Source organism: Cygnus atratus, chromosome 1, assembly GCF_013377495.2.
Source record: "Cygnus atratus isolate AKBS03 ecotype Queensland, Australia chromosome 1, CAtr_DNAZoo_HiC_assembly, whole genome shotgun sequence".
Classification (NCBI taxonomy): Eukaryota; Metazoa; Chordata; class Aves; order Anseriformes; family Anatidae; genus Cygnus; species Cygnus atratus.
Genome location: NC_066362.1, coordinates 35515113 through 35534979, shown reverse-complemented (window position 1 = coordinate 35534979; position 19867 = coordinate 35515113). Strand labels below are relative to the sequence as shown.

Sequence of the window (19867 nt, the reverse complement as noted above, 5' to 3'; positions counted from 1 at the left end):
CTAAGGGTTAAATAGCTTTTGATTTCAGGTATGAGTTTTTTTTGCTTTAAGTAAGGCTTGGTTTTTTTGTAGGTAGATGACACCAGTCTTTAGCTAGAAGTGGTTTGTAATGACTTAATCAAGGTAGGCTATGCATTTTCAAAAGTGAACTGAACTGCACTTTCTAAGCAGACTGTTAGCTTCATTTTTTTACAAAGTCATAGATTAGAAAGAACAAATTTTAAAACGCAGCTCTGTTGTGCATCACAATATGTACATCATTAGGGATGTTGCAACTTCTTTGCAACTTGAGCAAAAATGAACACGAAGCTTACATATACTTGTCAATAAGGAATCCAAAGTTCTGGAAGTATGGAAAACCTCATCTGGACTAATACTGCTAGGCCACTCAAAAGTCAGTAGTGCTTCTCATCCATATCTGTATTGAGAAGCAGCGATCCAATTAGAGGGCCCTTGAAACAAATATTTGGGTGGGGGAGGGAACCCTGGATGCCTGTAGATTGCAGGGGAAAAAATGTAATGCCCTTAACTGCGCACGGAAATAATCTGATGGAGCTCCTGTTTCGGGAAGGGATCACAATGTCAAGATCACACTTGTGTGCTTGAAAGCCGCCTCTTGAAAGCAGAATCCAATCTTGTCAGCTACACAGCATCTCCCTCGGCCCCGTCTCAGCAGAGCTGGGAGGTGTTTTGTGAAAGGATGCCTGGCGAAAGGAGCGGGGACAGGCTGATGGACGGTTAGCACTGCCATGCGCTGAGCCTGATCCAACTCCTATTAAATTGAGTGGGAGCAGGTTCAGCCCTTAAATGCAGGAAATATTTTATTGTGAACTATCTGCATGATAGCTGCCAGGTAGATCAATAAGGGCTTCCACTGCTTCCTGATGCTCACCTTTGATGAGCGCTAGATTTATGACAAACCCAGCAACTAAAGCATGCTCATTTGGTCTGCCCCGATGGCAGCTGCCGCTGAAGATAAGACAGACGTTATTGCCTTAACTGGCTGGATAAGGAAAAAAAGTTATCTGCAGAAAGGTTAAGAAATGCAACTTTTTTTGTTGTTCCATAGCCAGTTTGACTTTATCTTCAGAAAAGCACACTCACGGTGTGGCTTTGGGGAGAGAGGGGGAAAGGATTGTTTATGCATTTGTTAAAGAAAAACGAGTGAGGTTTATTTCAGAAGGAAGAAATGCAGTATGATTAAGGATTAACCTATTGCGTCAGGTGATCTGTGTATAAAAGTGTGCAGTGGACAAAGAGCTGAAGCTGCCTCACGTCGTTCTCAAGCGCGCTCAGCTCTGAAGCGCACAGGCCTTGGGCTCAGCTCCACTGAGGAGGCCTCCCAGCATCTGGAGAGCAGCACACCAGAAGGGACAGCAGCAGCACTGGTCGAACGTTCACACTGTCAAAAACATCAGTCGCTGCTTTTCTTTAATCATATCCTGTATGAAGGAAGTAGTTTTTAGAAAAACCAAAATAAAGTGCTCTGCAGTTCACGTTTACTTGCGGTGTCTGTGCAGTGGGGTGCAGCAGGCTGAGCAGGTAAAAGGGAGCAGAACCATTGCTCATTTTTTTCTGGAGACAGTGAAAATTCAAGTGTTGGAGTAACATTAGGTTGTGTGTGTTGTCAACATAGGTGCACTGTGTGTCAAATAGCTTGAGCTTCTTTCCACATGCACCCCTCCAAGTCTCTGCTTGCTCGATGGCTTTGTCCTTTGACCATTCATTCTCTCAGGTCACCAACGTGCAAAAGGAGATGTTCTGCTTTACGAAGCCCTGCAGACTCCTTCAGGGCCCATGGATAAAGCGTACTTTAGAGATCCCAAATGTTGAGAAGCAGTGAGAAGAAATGAGGGGTTTTGAGGAACAGAGGACTACTCCCAGTAGGGCCACTGCCAGACACCAGATATTGTGAGAACTGGTGTATGTGCACCTCACAAAGCAGAGCTTGTCATCTTCCTTGTTTAAAAAGGGGAAAAAAAGTGTGTGGGAAGGGAGTGAGAAGGGATGGTAATGCTATCTCATTAAAAATAGATGATGTCTTGTTTTATGATGTTCATGTGGTATCTGTGGCTTGGTTTTTGCCCACAGGCTTACATGCAGCCCCACTTGCTGGGAAATGAGTTCACACATTTAGAGTTTCCACGGAGGGTGCAGCGCAAGGAAGTTGGAAAAAGGATGCTCTACCGTGACTTCAACATGACTGGCTGGTAAGGATGTGCCCTTCTCAGCATGGGGCCAATCTTCTCCTCTACCCATGCCTGTTTTGTATGCATCTTTGATTAAACTGCATCAAAGGTGGAGGTATACACCTGTGTGTTATAAGGAAAGGTATTTTCTTCTTTCAGATGTATTTTTCTTTTAGAAGTTAACATTTGAAATGACTTGACCTCCCTCCACAGCCAGGACCTCAGTTCATTTTAGCATGTGAGCACTCAAAGCAGAGCAAACACTTAAAGCGGAAGATATGCCAGGGGGTATTCGTGAAAGCTGAACAACTCTCCTGTCTTACAAGTAGCTTCTTACAGAATCTGGATCAGTGGGCCACTGTGTCTTTGCATGCCAAGAAGTGCATGCAAAAGGGAAGAGCTACCTTCCATGCTCTAGTGCAGCTAACACCTGATTTGGGTAATCCTTGAGGAACTGTTTTAGAGGTGGATCTGAATAGGAGTCATAGCCATCCAAAAATGAAGGGCTTCAATGAACAGTATTGACAGGAAGAGTGATGAGGTTTTTGTCTCAGGCTAAATGACTTCATTGTTTTGTGTCAGCTCAAGAGGCTCCTTCTCAAGTGACTCTCACTTAGAGAAGCCCAACTCCTTGTTGTTGAGCACTGTGTATATGACCTATAAAGGAACAGGCCCTGTGTATGCAAAGGGACTTTACTTCCTTGCTGTTTGTGTTTTAGCATCCTTAGAAAACGTTCATTCAGGAAAGGAAAAGATGGAGGGGGTAAAAACGCCTGAGCTCTTGTATGTTTGGAAACTTGGATGTACTCACACAACTACAACTCCACATGCTTCTGATTGTCTGATACTTTACAGACCATAAATATAATGATGTTTTAATGACAGAATAATGGCCTAAGTTTATAATATAGTCTGGAGTGTTTGTACTGTACAGAACATGCTAATCTGGGAATAACCATCGTTGTCCATCATCCTGAACAGCTGCTAGTAGAAATACCTAATCTCTCCCTGAAAATTATGGCTGCACATTTTAAATAGGCTACAGGCATGTGTGAAAGAATGGGAACAAAATGAGAACACTGCCTTAACTGAGGGCTTGAACAGTAAAGTATTTGGAAGATCATGAGACAGTCTTCCAGTTTCTGCAAAGGGAGAGTTTTCTTGTTAAACTCATGGATTTCTGAAGACATTAGAAAAGAATGGCTTCATGTAGACTTCCGAAAGCTTTTTTCCAAGATGTGAGAAGCTACTGGGGGAAAAAAATAAAAAAAAGAAAAAAAGCCAAACCACCCAACTAATTTTGGGGAGAGCTACAGTAGTTATCATGGGCCAAGAGGAGGGTAAGAGCAAAAGTCTTTCACTGGTTGGAAGGTAAAGAGGGTTTCTCCAGGTTTATATGAGTTGTTTTGGCCTTTCCCCAGTTGGTTAGATGTCTGGAAAGGAAATGTGGTTAGAATGGTTCAAGTTGCAGTATTTGCAGGTGATACAGCCCTTCTACTAATAAACAAGAAGGGCTGTGAGGAACTGAGAAGATTTAAACAACTTACACAAATAGGCATCACAGTGATCAAATTTGGTGTTGATAAATAGCAAGTAAAGGATGAGTTGGGAAAAATAACTATTTTTGCACAGTAGACATTCCAAATGAACTTGAGAGCCATGTCAGAAACTGCAGTGCAAGTTCGGCTTGCAAGCAGGATGTTGGGGTGCATACAAGGTTGGAATGGTTAAAAATTAAACAAAGGGATAATTCTGCATATCAGTTTGTGCTTTATTTGCGAATCTATGCATAGCACTTATTCAGAATGGTTATTGCACAGCTAGTGTTGTTTGGCGATAGAAGAAAGATAAATAAGAAGGAACATGTTTTAAATGTGGAATAGTGAGTAGAAGAGATTGGGTAAGTCTAAATGGATTACAGTTTGACTCAATGTATTGTTTTTCAGTACTGATGTGTGAACTCTGTTAACCCTAGCATATGGCAAGGGGGAGAAATAATTTGATTTTCCTGCTGATTTTTCTGAATTTCCTGAAGTGTGGGACACACATTGATCCAGTTACAGATTCTAATGTGGTCAGTGCAAGGATTATCACTGATTTAACACAAATACACCTAGCTGTAAGTAGTTGTTCCAGAACAAATACTTAAACTGTGACTTGAAAATTCAAGACTAAATTCACCTCAGTGTTTTCCCAGGTGGCCTGTGCGAAGCAAATGCATGTGGAGACTGTGATGATGCTACCTCTCCCTGCTGTTCCTTTTGACTTCTGGCAGGAAGTGGAAAATAGGGGCTGCACTCTTGTCCTAAATAAAAGAATCAGAATCTTCTGGCTGTTCTGTACCCCACAGCTAGTGTATCTGTTACCTCTTTGGTTGATTCGCTCACCATTTCATTGTCCTGAACTGCTCTGTCATCGTAAGATTTATTTAAATCAGAGTCCTTCTAAACAAGGATACATTTCTTCTCTCAGGGTGTGTGCCCAAGGAAGTGTTGTTTACTGTTGAATTGCATGCAGTGATCACCTAAGCAGAGGAAATGCAATCTGCTTCTATTTATCCAAAAGTCTGGGTCAATTTTACTGGTTGAGATTGTGGAGAAGACGTTAGATTTCCAGTGTGATGGGCCCTCAGAGGTAATGGTTTGAGGTGGCTGGCGTTTCAGTGATTGTTTTCCACCTCAAGAGTCTTGCTCTTATTTTTTTCCCTTTCTAATTCTTAGAATTAATTGGTGCATCAGGGTCCAGCAGCCAAGGACATATCTGGTCTCCATTTGTTTCTATGGACAAAATCTATCACAGAAAATAAATTAGCATATATATTCCTTTTCTAGAAAACATCAGATGCTACTTTGGCCAGACAGAGCCCGGTATGCTAAAATGTTGCCAAACCTTTGTCACTTACAATGCAGAAGATCAATTGTCTGAATCTTTTTTTGGTCGGTGACTTCACCGTGTGTTGACGTTTGCATGTACCCATAGAGAGGTGCAGGTGATGTCAGGAAGAAGCAGCCACTCTTACACTTACTTACTGCATCCTTTAGTGGGAGGGTGTAAAACTCAGTGCTGTGATATTTCCTCGGGAAAATGAACTGCTTTATTTTAAAATTCAGGATGCTTTCTGTGTTTTCTATTAGAAGCTGTATGAGTTTTTTGTTTTGTTTTGTTTTGTTTTCCTTTTTTACCCTTCTCCTGTGCTCTGGAGCTTTTCAGATTCTCAACAATGAATTGGCTTGCCCAGCTCGTTTGGATTACAAAAGGTTATTGTCTTTGGGTCTGTCATAATGCATTTGGCCTTTTTTTTCTTTCTTCTCGTTTTTCTTTTTCTTTCTTTCTTTTTATTTTTTCCCTGTGAAGTTTCCACACTGGCTTTGTCTCAGCAGCCCGCAGTGGTAGCAGAGCTGCCAAGTTTCCCCACAGCATTAGGACAACCACTGATCCAGCAATGTGTGCTGCATCACTAGTCCAGGCTGCCCATAACTGCTTTGAGACCAGCCTTTCCCTTCTCCCCCCAGCTCTCCCACCCTTCACCCTTTCTCCCTTCACTCCTGTGGGATTTGGGACAGGAAATCTGCTGTATTAAATACATAGAAAATAAATCCCATCTAGGTGGGAGCTGACCATGAGCTGCCCCTTTGGCACCCTCACCCCCCCCGCACATCGTGCTTGAGCAACTCTTGCAGATCGCGTACTGCAGCTGGCAAGGCATCTTAAGAGCCGTGTCTCCTGCTGAACAAGCCTCCGAGCTGTCTCGAGCTGTAATTTGCTGGCAGACATCTGTGTTACTAACAGTCTTTCACAGCTGGATCTCTGGCCTAGGGTTTTCAGTCCGTGGCTTGCAGAGGTTAAGCTTGTATCAGAAAGGAGGGCACTTCTGGTGACACTGATGTGTCCTGGCAACAGAAACATCAGGGAGGGCTCTGGCCACAAGAGCAAAGTGTTGCCAGTGCTAAAAGAGGTAGAAATTATGGGAAAGAAACAGACCTGATGATTACTGTGCTCCTTTTAAGGACTGCACAGAATTAGTGTTTTCCATCTCTTCCTTTTATTTAGCATTTAAGACACAGTTGGCAAGTTTTCCTTTACACTTGGGTAAGTCCAGTGAGATCAATTCTGCTTTGCTCTGAATGTATCTGAGACATCTTCCTCAAACCTTCTCGGTGATTTTGTGGTTTACTGTGCCCCTTACTGGCATGTGTACACACAAAGCTGCTTCTCCCAGTGTTCCTCCGTCAGCCTCCCGCAGTGCCAGAGCATCCGTACAGCAGTGTGTTTAACCAGAGGCAGCCAGAAGACACTACCAGTTGGCATCGGCCTTTGTGGTTTCAAAATTAGTCTTTTGCTCCTCTTTGGAACGTAAACAGTGGCCTTTCTGCTGTTCTCATTAAAGTAGGATTCTTTAAATGCTTGTTTTCAGATCAAAGCTTCAGTGTTTTGACTCCAGTAGATTTTAGTGGCAAAAGAGCCCCAGACAACAGTCCGGTTTTAGGGCTGATTTGTTTGTGACTTCTTTTGCCCTCCAGGACTGCATGGAGTTGAACTGGTCCCATGAAAAGCGGTTCAACCCGGCGCAGCCCCAGCCACGCGTTTTGGGCTGAAGCCCCAGGACGCAGCGAGCGGGAGGACCGCATGCTCCACCCGAGCGTGCCCTATTGCTGTAGGGGCTGCAGAGCCCTGTGCCTCCAGAGGCCTTGCTGCGGTACGTGACCAGCCGCCCGACGGCCAGCCCTTTGTGGGGAAGTGCTGCGCGTGTGATTTATTCCCAAGCAGCGAGGCTGGTGCCCTGGGGCTGGTGCTAAGCAAAAACCATTTTATTCTAGAGTCAATATTGGCCACTTGCTGGCAAGCCGCCAGCCTATTCTGCGCTCGCCCTTTTCTTTTCCAACAGGGAATGTCTTTCAGCCTCTGAGCATCTGATTAAAAAAGCAACTTCACTTTTCAAGCCATTTTATTTGGTTTGGGATGGATGCTTCTTGCTTTCATTGTGCAGCCTGCCTCACGGCCTGCAGTTCAGGCTCCAGCTCACAAAACCCAGGGTCTCATTAATCACTTATTGGGGATCCGGAGTGCCACGGCAGGAGCCAATGTACATGTTTTGCTTGGTAATGCGTGAGCCCGACTGAATAAACATTGCTGGTGTGGCTGCTTGTTCGTTGCTGCCCTGCTCCATGTCCTCTGACGGCGCGTTCAGGTAGGCCGGCCGAGGAGCGCGTAAGCAGATTGAGAAATGCCACCGGGAGCTTTATGAAGCAGGCGCCCACGCTGCACCCCCGTTTAATATAAATTGATTTATTGAATCAAGCACAGAAGCCCTGCTACAGAAACCTCAGGCTATATCCTCCGGAGAGCCACCTAATAAAACAGCCCCGACTGACACTCCTCATTAGCTTTCCCACCGATCCCAAGGCAGCATTTAAAGTGACACTGTCCCTCTTTCTGCCTGAATTTATCTGCCGGCTAATGCCGCTGGGTCTAATTAGCTTAGCATTATTAGTCTTATTCAGATAAGCTGCATTTCCTAACAGCTTGATTCCAACTTGTAAAAAGTAATTGGAAGTCTGCAGACCCTGTGCCGTAACCTGCTTGATTACGCCTTTTAGCCAAATTCATGTAATTTACAAAAAGTCATTCTCCCCTCCCCCCCCCCATTTTTTAATTGAGCTTTTTTGTCGAGTGAAACCTTCTGCACTTCTTCTGTTGAAACCCCGGCCGTATTGTTGTGTTTGAGACCTCAGCCGTATCCTTTGCACAATCACCAGGGAGAGATCAAATTTTAATTTCATAATTACTTCACAAAAAAAAGCAGCCTTTTCCCGAGTCACTCCTGGTATTAATTTCCTCCCAGCAATTTACATTTTCATAATTTAATGATTACGGGCCACCTTAGCAGCATTAGGCCTTTCCAGAGAAAGGAGACAGAGGGTGTCATTTTTGCAGCAGGAGCCATAGTGTGCGGCCGCTTGCCTGGCTTTTTTGTCTTCACTCCCGTAGCGAGGCACTCGGCGTGCACAGCCCCAGCATTTCGGGGATTTTCGGCCCTCGCTGCAGGAGCAGCGGAAGGTGGTAGCTGGCCTGCTGCATACAGCACGTCTCCTGGCGGTGATGGATGGCTTTAGGGTCCCCAGGGGAACACATGCCACAGGAGCTGAGCCGGCGTCTTTGGGGCAGGAGAAGGCAAAAATAAAAAAAAGTAATAGTGCTGCAACAAAGGGGGAAACTAAGTCTGAGGTAAAGGTCTTTGTAAATGGTCTTTCTGAGGCCAGGAGAGCCTGGCAAGAAAGTGTGTGGTCTGAGCTGTGTCCTGCAGAAGCATCTTCTGCAAGCAGTTTATCCAAGACCTGTCCCTACGTGGCTGTGCAGCTCTGCTTGGGCTTTGCCTTGGTGCAAGATCAGGTGCTTCATGTGCAATGACACCGAAAGGCTCCCAGTTCGTGGAATTAGTTCTATCAGCCAGAAACTAAACTGAAATACGGTAATAATCTTCAATCTGAAAACAAACACAAACAAGTTTTCCTCCTGGGGAGGTGCAGTCTCTTTCCCCACTCCTGCCTTCTAGTCCAGAAGCTTCCTTTGGCTTCCTGAGCTGCACGTATTCCATGTGACCTTCCTGGGTTCCCATGGAGTCCTCCTTTCCATTGCCACTTGGGTTGGATGAAGGCTCTGCTCCCAGCTGAGAGGAGGCCCCGTGCTCCCCAAAGGAGCTTCCAGCACTGCTGTGTGGGATGGCAAGGGCTCTGCTTGCTGTCTTGCTGCCCACCCCATCCTATACTACAGGAATCTTTCTCAGAAGAGTTTACTCCACGATCCTTCCTTACCAGCGACCTCCTTTCCTTCCAGATGATTCCAATGAGCCAGTGTGGAGCAAACACTACAAGTGAACAAGCAGTCTTTCTCCCGTCTGCTTCACCCCAGCCTTTTAGCAAGAAGTACAGCAAAATGTGAATTTACAAGCAGTTCTTCTGTCCATCACAGTGAATTAAGCCCATAGGGTGTTGACAGCCCACTTCCCCTATCCCTCTGTCTTCAGGGTGAGTTGCTGACAAACCTTCCTGTTTGTCTTTTGAAAGTAGAAGAGATGAAGTAAATCTTAAGAAGTACTTGAGTCAGCAAATTTGCTGGAAAGAAAAAGACCTGTTGAAGCTGTTGCAGAACATGAATCCATTGGTTGTGTTAACTGCAGTGTCTGCACGTGGTTGAGTTGCTTGCAGGTGGAGAAGCTCTGCCAGTCGCAAGCAGTGAGGCAAGTGCTTGCAATACACTTGGCCCTCCTGTCCTCCTGAACACAAAAGTAGTAAGGGAAAGTGCTTATAAATTACCCTCAGTTACATTTTTTCATGATTTGCCCTTTTTTGGAGAAGGTCCTCCCTAGGTCCTTGGCTACCTTCTCCCCAGCTTTTCCTCCGCCACTTTCTTTTAATGCTTCATTAGAGACAAATGTACTAAAAAATCAGCCACACTCAGGGAATTCCCTGAGAGAGGATGCCAATGCTCGAGTCTGTAAAATGGGCTGACCAAGATGGGTGGAGTTCGCTTTGCTTAGGAGTTACTTCCACAGCAGTACCTGGTACTTGGGGGACACGTCCTCTCCAGAAAAAGCCCACAGCTCAAGTACCAGTCTGATTTGACCAAACTGGAGAAAATATCTGTATGCAAGCCATGCTGAGAGATTTCAAACTTTTTTAAATGTATACATGTGTAGACAGAGCTGGAATTTGCAAAATTTAAACACTGTACAGTTTCAGTTTAGAAAAAGGGGTTGCTGTCTTTTCTGGGAAAAAGAGATATTTTAAAACTTGTATGTTTTCCTCTTTACCTGAAAGAAACCCTATTAGAGTGTCTTTGTTTAGAATAGATGTTTCCCTAAAAACTGTTTTGTGCACATGTGCACATGCATGTCTTCTTTAATCCATCTGGGTTTGCCATCATCCTTTCTCTTATAAACATTGCTATAGTTTGTGTGCTTTTATTGTATTTGTATATTGTAGTTTTGCCTCATTAAACTATGTCAGATGAGTAATAGGGGAAAGACCCTGAGGCACTGAAACATTAAAACTAACAGATCTAGAGGGTACTTAGTATCAGACAGCGCTCTCTGGATTTAGAGAGCCTGACTCTGCAAAGCACACGTGTAAGGACATTTAAAAGAAATTATGGTTGAGACGTAAATTGCAAGATTTTCAGTGGCTCTTTGCCTAACCTGTGCTACATATCATTTCTCCTTTTGGAAAATTTGGTGGTAAGCACTTACTTACATTGGTTTGATACCTGTAGTTTGATAGACAGTAAGGAAAACCGGTTCCTCTGGGTTGGTGATTTGAGCTCTGTTATTCAAAAATAGCTCCAGTCCACTGATTGCTTGGGAGGACTAGGAGGGGAGGGGGAACTGGGAACTGTTTCTTTCAAATTTTATGTTGCTCAAGGATAAAAATCTAGTTTTCTATTGGTATGACCAGGAAAGGTCGAGCTTGAGTAACACAGGTCAGGATGATGGGAGGTTGGTTGGTTTGCTGGAGGGGTTTTGTTGTGCTTGTTGTTTTGTGTTTGGTTTTGTTTTGTCTTTTTTTTTTGTTGTTTTGTTTTGTTTTACAGTGTAATAGCAAAGTAGTACTAGAAATACACTGCATCCACAAGCATGTCTCAAAGGAGAATCTTCATCCTTGTGTTCAATATAAACTAAGACATTTCTGATGGTGTGGTGCTTTTTCTTTGTGCTTGCCACAAGTGGGTTTTGCGTTATGCTTCAAGCTAAAGCCTTTTGATGGCAATTCTTTTTGCTGTTCCTCAGTTTACTATCAAGTGTCACTAGCAGAGATGTAAAAACGAGCAAACATTCAAAAGCCAAGTGTTGTGGAAAAGCAGAGCACACAGTGGGCATGGAGTCTGGATTCCCCTGTTGTTTGCAGAACTGAGCCTTCCAGGTCAGCATAGATTGTGTTTTTGCTACCATCTGTTGTGCCTGGGGATGCCAATGCAATACCTTCAATGAACAGTAGACTCGCACAGTTTGCTGTAAAAGAGAACACAATGTAGATTTTTTTTTTTTTTTGTCACCGACAACTTCTACTCTTACATGAATTTGTGTCTGCTTTCAGAAGACCAATTTTAAGAACAAATTATATGGCAGGAGAATGCTTAGCATATGTAAGAAATTATCTAGGATTTTGGCTCTGAAATTTGTGTTTGGGAGCTGAGTAGTTTTTTAAGTTCTGACCCAGCAATATTCAGGTAATTTTGACAATCTCTTATTTAACAAGTGTCTAAAGCACTGCTAACTGCAGGTATTGTAGGAAATTTATTTCATAGATTGTCTTGGGCATTTATCAGCTTCTGGTGATTTTTCGCCATGTATTTAGAGCAGATTCCAGTTTGCATACGAGTAACATCATGTCAGTCCTAGTTCTTTCGTTCTGACATCTCTTTTGGCTCCTGGTGCGATTTGGCCTGGTTTTCCAAAATGTTGATCCTGAGTCCAAATGTAACTTTGTGGGTGGTACATATGTCAAGCCCTAGTTCAGTATTTTTGGACAGCAGTAGCATTTCATAATTCTTTTGAAACGAAAAGAAGAAACAAAGTTAACTGAAAAAAATGCAGCTAGATTTAGCTGGGCACAAGCTTGCCTTTTCTACTCCCCCTTCTCCACCCCCTGTGTTTTTCCATTTGGAGAAGTAGAGGTTTACGTGGCAGAAGCACTGACAGGATTTAGGCTTGTTCAGAGCAGCAAGCAGTAGTATGGCCGTGTCCTTATAACCTTATAACCTGTCTTCTCATGCCCTGCTGTCTGTGGAATCCTTCTGGGGTGGCGATGGGGAGGATGGGGAGCTCAGAGGACCGCAACCCTGCCTTTATGTTTGTTAAAACAGCGAGATAGGCTGAGTTACAGGGATGTCTGAATAAGGCTGTGTTGGCATTAAAAAAGCCAAACAACCCCCTCAGGTTCTCCATATGTCTGTGTTTGATATACCTATTGCCATATTACATCTTTATATACAGCATACTCTCTCTCTAAAGAGCACAGGAAGGTATAAATGCAACTTTACTACATAAAGTCAAGTGAAATAGTCCAGAAGGTTGTAGCCTGTGTGAAATAAACACATGTACAAAGTACAGGAGGTTTCACACGGCATAAATCACCGGGAACTTCATAGCTTCCTTCCTTCCTTCGCCCCAGCGCAGTTGCAGAGCTGCTAGCTGAAAAGCTGTCCTTCATCATTCTTTTGCAGGAAACCACAGGCTCATATATTATTAATTCTGTTTCGCTAGTAGTGCAGGGCTTAGGTACTTCTCTCAAGTGTCTTAGGTTGCTTTTCAGTGTATCCAGGCCAGCTCCACTGCTGCGGTTGCAGTTCTAAGCATTGTTTTTCAAGGGCTGATAATTTTTCAGGCAATAGCAATATCAATAGGAAAAAAAAGTGCATTTGAGATGAGTCTTGACACCCACATTCTGAGCCCAGGAGATGATTTGTTTGTGAGAAACCATGAAACAAATCACTGTGGCCCTCTGGTCATCTCTGACTGAGTCACATAGCTTCAGGAGGTCATAGGCCAGCCAGATGCCCTTCCTAATCTGTTGATGAAACAAGTTAGCTTCAGCCCTTGCAACATGGCCTCTACCAACATCCCTGCACCATTGTGTCACAGTGGAAGATGATTGTCTTTTTGGTGGGTCCATAAAAGATGGTGGACTTAACTGTGGGGACCATTCTTTCAAAGGACGCAAGAACAACTGATGCTGTTTTCCCTTCCATCTCCCCTTCTTTTTTACCCTTCTTCCTAAAGCACAGTTGGTGTGAGGTGCTACAAAGGAAAATGAGGAGGGGGGGAGAGTGGGATGAAAAGTCGGTCCCTGTTTTGTCTACTTACAATGTGAAGTGGGGGCTTCAGTTTTCAGTATTTTTAGTTATCATGCAGATAATATAATCTGTGGGTAAAGAATGGGTTTGTTTTTTCCTTTAGAAAGCGGGTTGTAAATAGTTAAGTCACATCAACTTAGTTGTATTTGCTTTTTATAACAAATATCTATAGCAGTTTAAAAATCCGATAGGAATTGTCTTCTTGGGCTTATGGTTTGGATTAGTCATTTGACTCCGATGACCAACACAGACTCAGCTGACACCGTTTTTCTTGGTGTCGGAGCACAACTGCCTCTATGGAAAGGAATGAGAAGAATTCAGACTCCTCCTCGGGGAGGTTTTGCCAGGGCTTCCAGAGCTGTGGTTCTAACTGGAAGCTTTGGGATGTGTTCGTGACCAGTCAGGGAGTAAATAGAGCGATGGTAAAATTATCCTCCTTGTTCAAACCAGGATATCCCAATTGGTGAGGGAGGCGGAGACTTTAGCTATTGCCTGTTGCATGTAAGAAGAGGAACAGGAGCAAAGCCTATGACTGACTGACTCATCCTTCCCAAGAAAATGCCAATCCGAGTTTTAAATGTCAGTGAAGTTTTACCATGCTCGCTATGTGTAGTGATTTGTGGCCTTTGGTTTAAGAGCTGTAGTTTCCCTTCCCGCAGTACAGAAGCCATTTAAGTGCCTTCTCCATAGCATCCCTTGTAGAGATGCCCACGTACCCCAGATACTCTTGACTCTCTGGTCTCCCGTGAAGCACCCCCTGTGTTTTGTAAACCTTACCTGGTTCCACTTAGGGATTTCCCATGTAGTGATGTTTTATAGCGTGGGAGTGGAGTCCTCCACTACTGTTTCTTCTTTGGATTTTGGTTTCTTTTTCTCCTTTCTCCCCCTACCCCGAAGCCCTAATATGGACCCTACCTATGGTTACTAAGAAATGAAAGGGGGGTCTCAAGTGGGTCTACTCTACTTTCTTTTTAAGAGGTTTGCCTAGATGCTGCAGCATGCATAGGTGTGTAATCCAGCACCATTTACTGATCCCAGGTCTGTGCCATATTTTGGTGAAGCAGGGGGCAGTTAAATTACAATCTAGGATTTCACCTTTGCTTTTTAATTTCCTGCTGGTTTGTGTCCCATCGCTTAAATTGAATGCAACTCCCCTGAGCTCACACAAGCAGCCCAGCTCAAGAGCCACACAGCAGGGGCTGGCAGAGACCTGCTGCTGTCCCTTCCCTTCTCCTGCTTGTCCCTTCCACATCAGCAAAAAGAGCTGACCCATGCTCTCAGACGTTGATTTTGGTATCACCCCGAGGACTGGGGGCAGGGGTAGAACAAAAGGGAGGACAACACCCAGGGGAAGCATGGGGAGGAACAATTTTGTGGCATGAAGGGAAGCGCGTCCTTCTGGCAAAGCTGTGGGGTGAGGTACTCTGACCAAAGAGGGACCCCAGGTTATGTTACACAAGCCACAGAGCTCTGTGGCTGTGAGAGTGACAGCCATCTATTTTTCTGATTTTATTTCTCACTTGCAAAATTGCTCACCTTCTCACCTCATCAGTGTCAACAGCTGGATGTGTAAAAGGTAGAGTACGCAGGCATGAAGCGAACAGAATCAGAGCATGAACATTTACTTCTCTTGTCTCACGGCCATTGGAAAACTGCTGCGAAATGTAAAATTTCTGACAACCTTGAATGTTGCAGTCAAGGTCAAATGAGCACTAAATAGCCTTCTAAAAGTCTTCAACATGTGAAGCTTGCCTTTAGGTTAAGCAGGCCTGAAAGGTGAGAACAGGATCAGAGAGCTGTTTCACACGTCGACCACATACACACTCAGTTGTTGCTCACCATTTCACATTAACAGTGTGAATTGAGGCTTTGGTTGGTTTCTTGGCTTTTTGTTTTGTTCCTATTTCTTTAACGGCACTGTGTTATGGTATAGCTACTGCCATAACCCACAATATGTTACCTGATGAGGATGCTGTTCCAGTCCACCTCTTTCTCCTTGTAGGCAGTAGGAGCAGGTTGGCACGTTACATACTTCATGGTCACATTTTTTTTTTGTGGTGAAATGGACTAAATCTTCAGGAAAAATCTTTCCATGGAAAAAGAAATGCACATCTGGGATCAAAGGCAGAGTCCCTAGGAAAAATAATGATTTTAAAAATAATAATAATAATTAAATAATCACATCTGCTTGTTTCAGGGCAGTGGGTCACTAATTGAGTGCAACCTTTATAAATGTTGTTCGTCTCTCCCCCCACAGGGCATACAAAACCATTGAGGAAGACGACTTGAAGTTTCCCCTAATATATGGAGAAGGCAAGAAGGTGGGCACACGTGCTTTCCTCAGACCAAAGGAAGAACAAATTCTCTGCTGTTTACCACTTGATTTAGCCTGTGGCAGTCCACTGTTTTCCACTCAGTATCTCTTTATTTTATTGTTTTGACAGCTTGAAAGAGTATCTTGGTTCTGTTATAAATCAGTCTCATGTCTGGGGTGGGGGGAAGAGAGAAGTCATTTGTTGTTCAGTTTCATTTTGGTTTTGTTTCATTGCAAGTAACTAGGCTGCAATGAGACTGTCTTCAATAGATGACTTTAAATGTTTCTGTTTTGATTGTAAAATATAACTAGGATGGATGAAGATAGCAAAATAAGTCATGTTTGCCAAAAATGAAGCAGGAGGATGTTTAAAAATATTTTACAGTGCTCTGAGATGCAAAAACCCTAATTTAGGAAGGGGAGGGATCAAGGCAGGATTTAGGAAGTATAACAGCCCTTAAACATGTTTTCTTCAGCTAGTGTACGTGAACTCACTGTGGAATTTTTCTGATGTGATTGCTGATAGTTTTTCTTGAAAGTAAGAAGTGAACCCTTCCATTTGGGTGAACTTTGTTTCCAATTCCCTGATTAAGAACAGTGAGATCATTAGTGCTGATCCCAGCAAGCTTAGCTGGATGCAGCAATAAGATCAATACAAGGACACAGTGGTGTCAGTTTGCCGATATTTGTATGCTCGCTGTGTTTCTAAATAGTGCTCCCCTGCTGCATTAGGTTCTTATCTCAGTGCAAAAATACACGCTCTTCAGAATTAGCCCAAGTTTTAAAGGTTCAGACTTGCAGCTTATCTCTGAATTTGGTTAGGTTTATAATTATTTGCAAAATGTCTCATGCACATCTTTTTAATTTTCTCTCTTTTTGCCTTATGGAGCCAGGGGTTAGAGAGGCAGAATAATTTTGAGTCAGTCTTGCATTGTTACTGATGCTGTGAGCTCTCCTGTTCAGAAGCTGCTGCAGCAAAGGTAGTGTTTTGGGGAGGTGATGTGCAGGGAGTTAGGGTGCCCATGGGGCAGGCTGCCTGGTCAGGCTCTGGAGAAGCTTTAATGAAGAAGAGCCCAGCACCTCTTGGGAAACAGCTCCTGTCTCAAAGGAGGATGCTTAGTGAAGGAAGCATTAGATGTGAGGTAAGAGCAGACCTGATTTGGACCAGCTCTCCACAGAGAGCTCAGTGGGCACTGGCACTCTGTGTACTCAGCAGTTTGAGGTGGCCTTTGGCAATTTGCCTTGATGAAGAAAATATGTGGCAATATGTCAAAAGGAAGAGGCCACAGGTTTCTTAAGTGATTAATTAGGCTCCTTATTCCTTTTATAAAACCTGTTTACTTCATATTGACAGTGTAATTTGCTGAAGGAGGGCTCTCATTGATTACCATGGGACAGTGAGGCAACTGAGTTAGATTTCCGTAGTCCCAGTTCCTTACAGATGGTCACAGTCTAAGATGGGCATAAGTAGACTGGCATGTGCACAAATACAAAATGAGAAATGGAAATGATGTGTGAAAAGTTCTTACATTGATTAGCTATGTTGGATCTCAAGCCTCTGGGAGAAAAAGGGGAGTTCATCCCTAGCTGTGACAGTTGTGGAGTAGGAATGTTATCTGTTTCCATGTCGACACAATGCACATAACAAGTTTTGATCCCGTTTCTTTATTTCCAGGCTCGGGTTATGGCAACAATTGGGGTGACCCGAGGACTGGGAGACCACGACCTGAAGGTGCATGACTCCAATATCTACATCAAACCTTTCCTGTCCTCATCTCCTGAGGTAAAACAGCCAAGCTCTGACTATCTGATTTGCGGGAGAGAAACAAATATACTTACTGTGCTTATTTGTTCTTCCGAAATCTGACTCCATTCTTGTGGCCAATCTCGGTAACACGCTGCACTTCCTAAAGGTGCTCGTGGGGTGATACCCAAAGTTAGTAACTCCCTTGGAGTATGAATGTTAACAATTCCTGCTCCAGTTGTGTGCCTGCCTCTGGTTGCTCCACATCCCAGGCAGAGCACTGATGCCTTCTCACCTTCTTCTCCTTAGTGTGACATTCTGTGTGGCAGACACTCATCTCTCGCCATCTTCATGTGCTCCAACACCCTCTGAGGCCTGGATCATGCAGCCTTCACAGAAGCTGAGACAAACCAGTGTTCTGCAGAAGGGAGCATTGGATGTCTTCCACGGTAGCATGGCATCCTGCTTTAGGCAGAGGATACCAGATCCAACTGCTAAGTAGGAAAACGCCAAGAGTGCGTTGGAAGAGTGCTTTATGCTTCCATCTGGCTGCCCCTTCACATCCAGTACTTAATTTTTTATGGTGGTTGTGTGCAAACCCAAAATAGTGTCAGAAATGGCAATGTGCATTCCCAAATGATGGCATAAAAAGAGATTAGGCAATATTTACTATACTAGGGGTAGTGAACCTGCTACTCACCTGTCTGGAAACCAGTTTTAAATGCCTCCAGTGTTTTGACTTGCCTCGACACAAACAATTCTAGTGTTTGACCACCATAGACCTTGCAGTGAGGGATACAAAGGCTTTTAAATGGGTTTGAATGTGTTTGGTTATTAACAAGAAACATTCAAACCTCACTTTGTTCTCTGGAACTTCATTCATGTTCCTACATCAGGGAACAGATGACACATTTTCAATAAAATATTAAGCAAGGGCAAACCATCCTATGAGAGCACGAAAAGAGGAGGCTTTGCTGCCATGGCCCAAATGCTGAGAGCCGTCCACTGTGAGCTGCCTTTCCATTGTTTTAGCCATACCCAGTATCTGACCTTGAACTTATTGCTTGATACAGCAGCATGAGAGAATGAAAATACACAAATGGCATAACACTGCTAGAAAGGAATAAAAGTATTAAATTGACCTTGCTTAGAACATCTTTGAGTATTTAAAAATGAAGCACTGAGAGATTCTGGCCCTGAGGAAAAAGAGGCGATCTAGAGACAGCCCCTTCTTCGCGTTTCCTTGCTGTCAATCCAGTCCCTTCCCTCTCCCCCTTTTGAGTGTGTGGTGCCCACCACTGGAGACCTGCTGCTGTACTTCTCAGCCAGGCAGGCAGCAGCTCTGCCCGCATCACTCTGATGGTTTTGCTTAGTGCCAGTGCAATGATGCAGTTCTACCTATTTATTTTTTCTTTCTGGCTTGCTGAGACCCAGCATTTCTGGGGAATGTAATAGCTGCAGTGCAGTATCTCAGCAGTACCATCTCTGCTGATTGCCGCCACTGCTGTATTTGTCTGTGTGTATAAACCGAAGCTTCTCATGGGCTTTTCTGGTGTGTGTGTAGTGTGTGTGTGCGAGCGCGTGTTCAAATTCTGGAATATGTCATTCAGTTCCTATGCTATCCACGTTTCAGGATCTCTTAACTACTTTGTTAAAGGGAAGCAAAATTAGCTTTGTTTCCATATTCCCTTCTCAGTTAAATTCAGTAGAAATGTACTAGGGCAGCAGGAGGAAAGACAGAGCACCTGCCACCTCAATTTAGAGATGTGGGAAAGGAGGAAAAAAAACCAACATAACCTGAATTTTATTAGGAAGTAAAATATGTTCCAACTTGCTTTCCATTACACCTCTTTTCTTAACCATCTCTTCCTTCTCTTCCCAGAGAGGGCTCCAGTGCTTTATTTCCTCACATTCTCTGACTTGTTCTGCCCATATGTGGACGCCTTGCACAGAAACCAGCATTAAGAAACAACCTCTTTATGCTGCCATCTGGGCAGCCTAGCGCTTGGAAGTGCAGTGGCCTCAGGCAGCAGTCACATTTGGCCTTCATGCAGCATTGGATTTGGAATTGTCTTTGTAGAGGTAGGGAGGCACGTTGTCTGGTTTCCAGACCTGGAAAAGGGGAGGCACAGGAAGTGAAGCCTCACAGTGAGTCGTGACATGGGGAGAATCCAAGTCTGGCTTCTGTTTCCGTGCTGTAATTACAGAGTCCTTTCCAAATCTGGGGGCAAGGTGGTGAGTTTTCAGTGTATTTACTGCCAGGGTGACAAAACTCTGTTATGGCGTGTCCACCAAAATTTATCTGAAGGCAAGGTAAGCGTCCGTGTGACTATATCCAGAAACAGGCATAGAAGTAATTTGGGGGTGGTGTGAATTTACATTTTGATAGAGCGCCAGGCTATGGGAGGAGAAGTCATGTAGCCAAGAATGACAAATGTAATCAGGATTCAGTGGCTCAGCTGTTACGAGACCAGATTTGGAGGACTTCTGCAGGTTGGTGAGCTCTAGAGAATTGAGCCTTTTATAATGAACTGGAGTAGCACAAAGCAGGCAAGCTATGGCTGAGGCTCTCTGGCATGGAATTAAATATTTATTTTTCATAATGGAACAGCTCATTTGAAAGCTTTCAGCAGGAAATTCTGCTTTTCAAAGCTCAGCAAGAGCCTTCTTGTTGCAGCGGAAAAGCAGAATTTCATCCTGAAATTTTTCAAGCAGCAGCTCAGCCGTTCGGTGGACGCAGTGTGGCTCCAACAACAGCACCTGGCCTTTGCC

General features: G+C 44.0%; 1 protein-coding gene across 4 annotated transcripts in view; it reads left to right on the top strand.

Annotated features, from left to right (window-relative positions):
• Positions 1 to 19867, top strand: part of PPM1H (protein phosphatase, Mg2+/Mn2+ dependent 1H) — a 132682-nt gene that overhangs the window by 97225 nt on the left and 15590 nt on the right. For 2 of the 4 annotated variants that reach the window (XM_035544250.2, XM_035544251.2), the window contains exons 6-8: positions 2092 to 2210; positions 15295 to 15358; positions 17027 to 17134. In XM_035544250.2, coding sequence (XP_035400143.1) covers positions 2092 to 2210; positions 15295 to 15358; positions 17027 to 17134 — 291 coding nt within the window. Of the gene's footprint in view, positions 1 to 2091; positions 2211 to 15294; positions 15359 to 17026; positions 17135 to 17404; positions 18543 to 19867 lie in introns of those variants that run through there. The other 2 variants (XM_035544253.2, XM_035544252.2) reach the window with 2 other exon arrangements.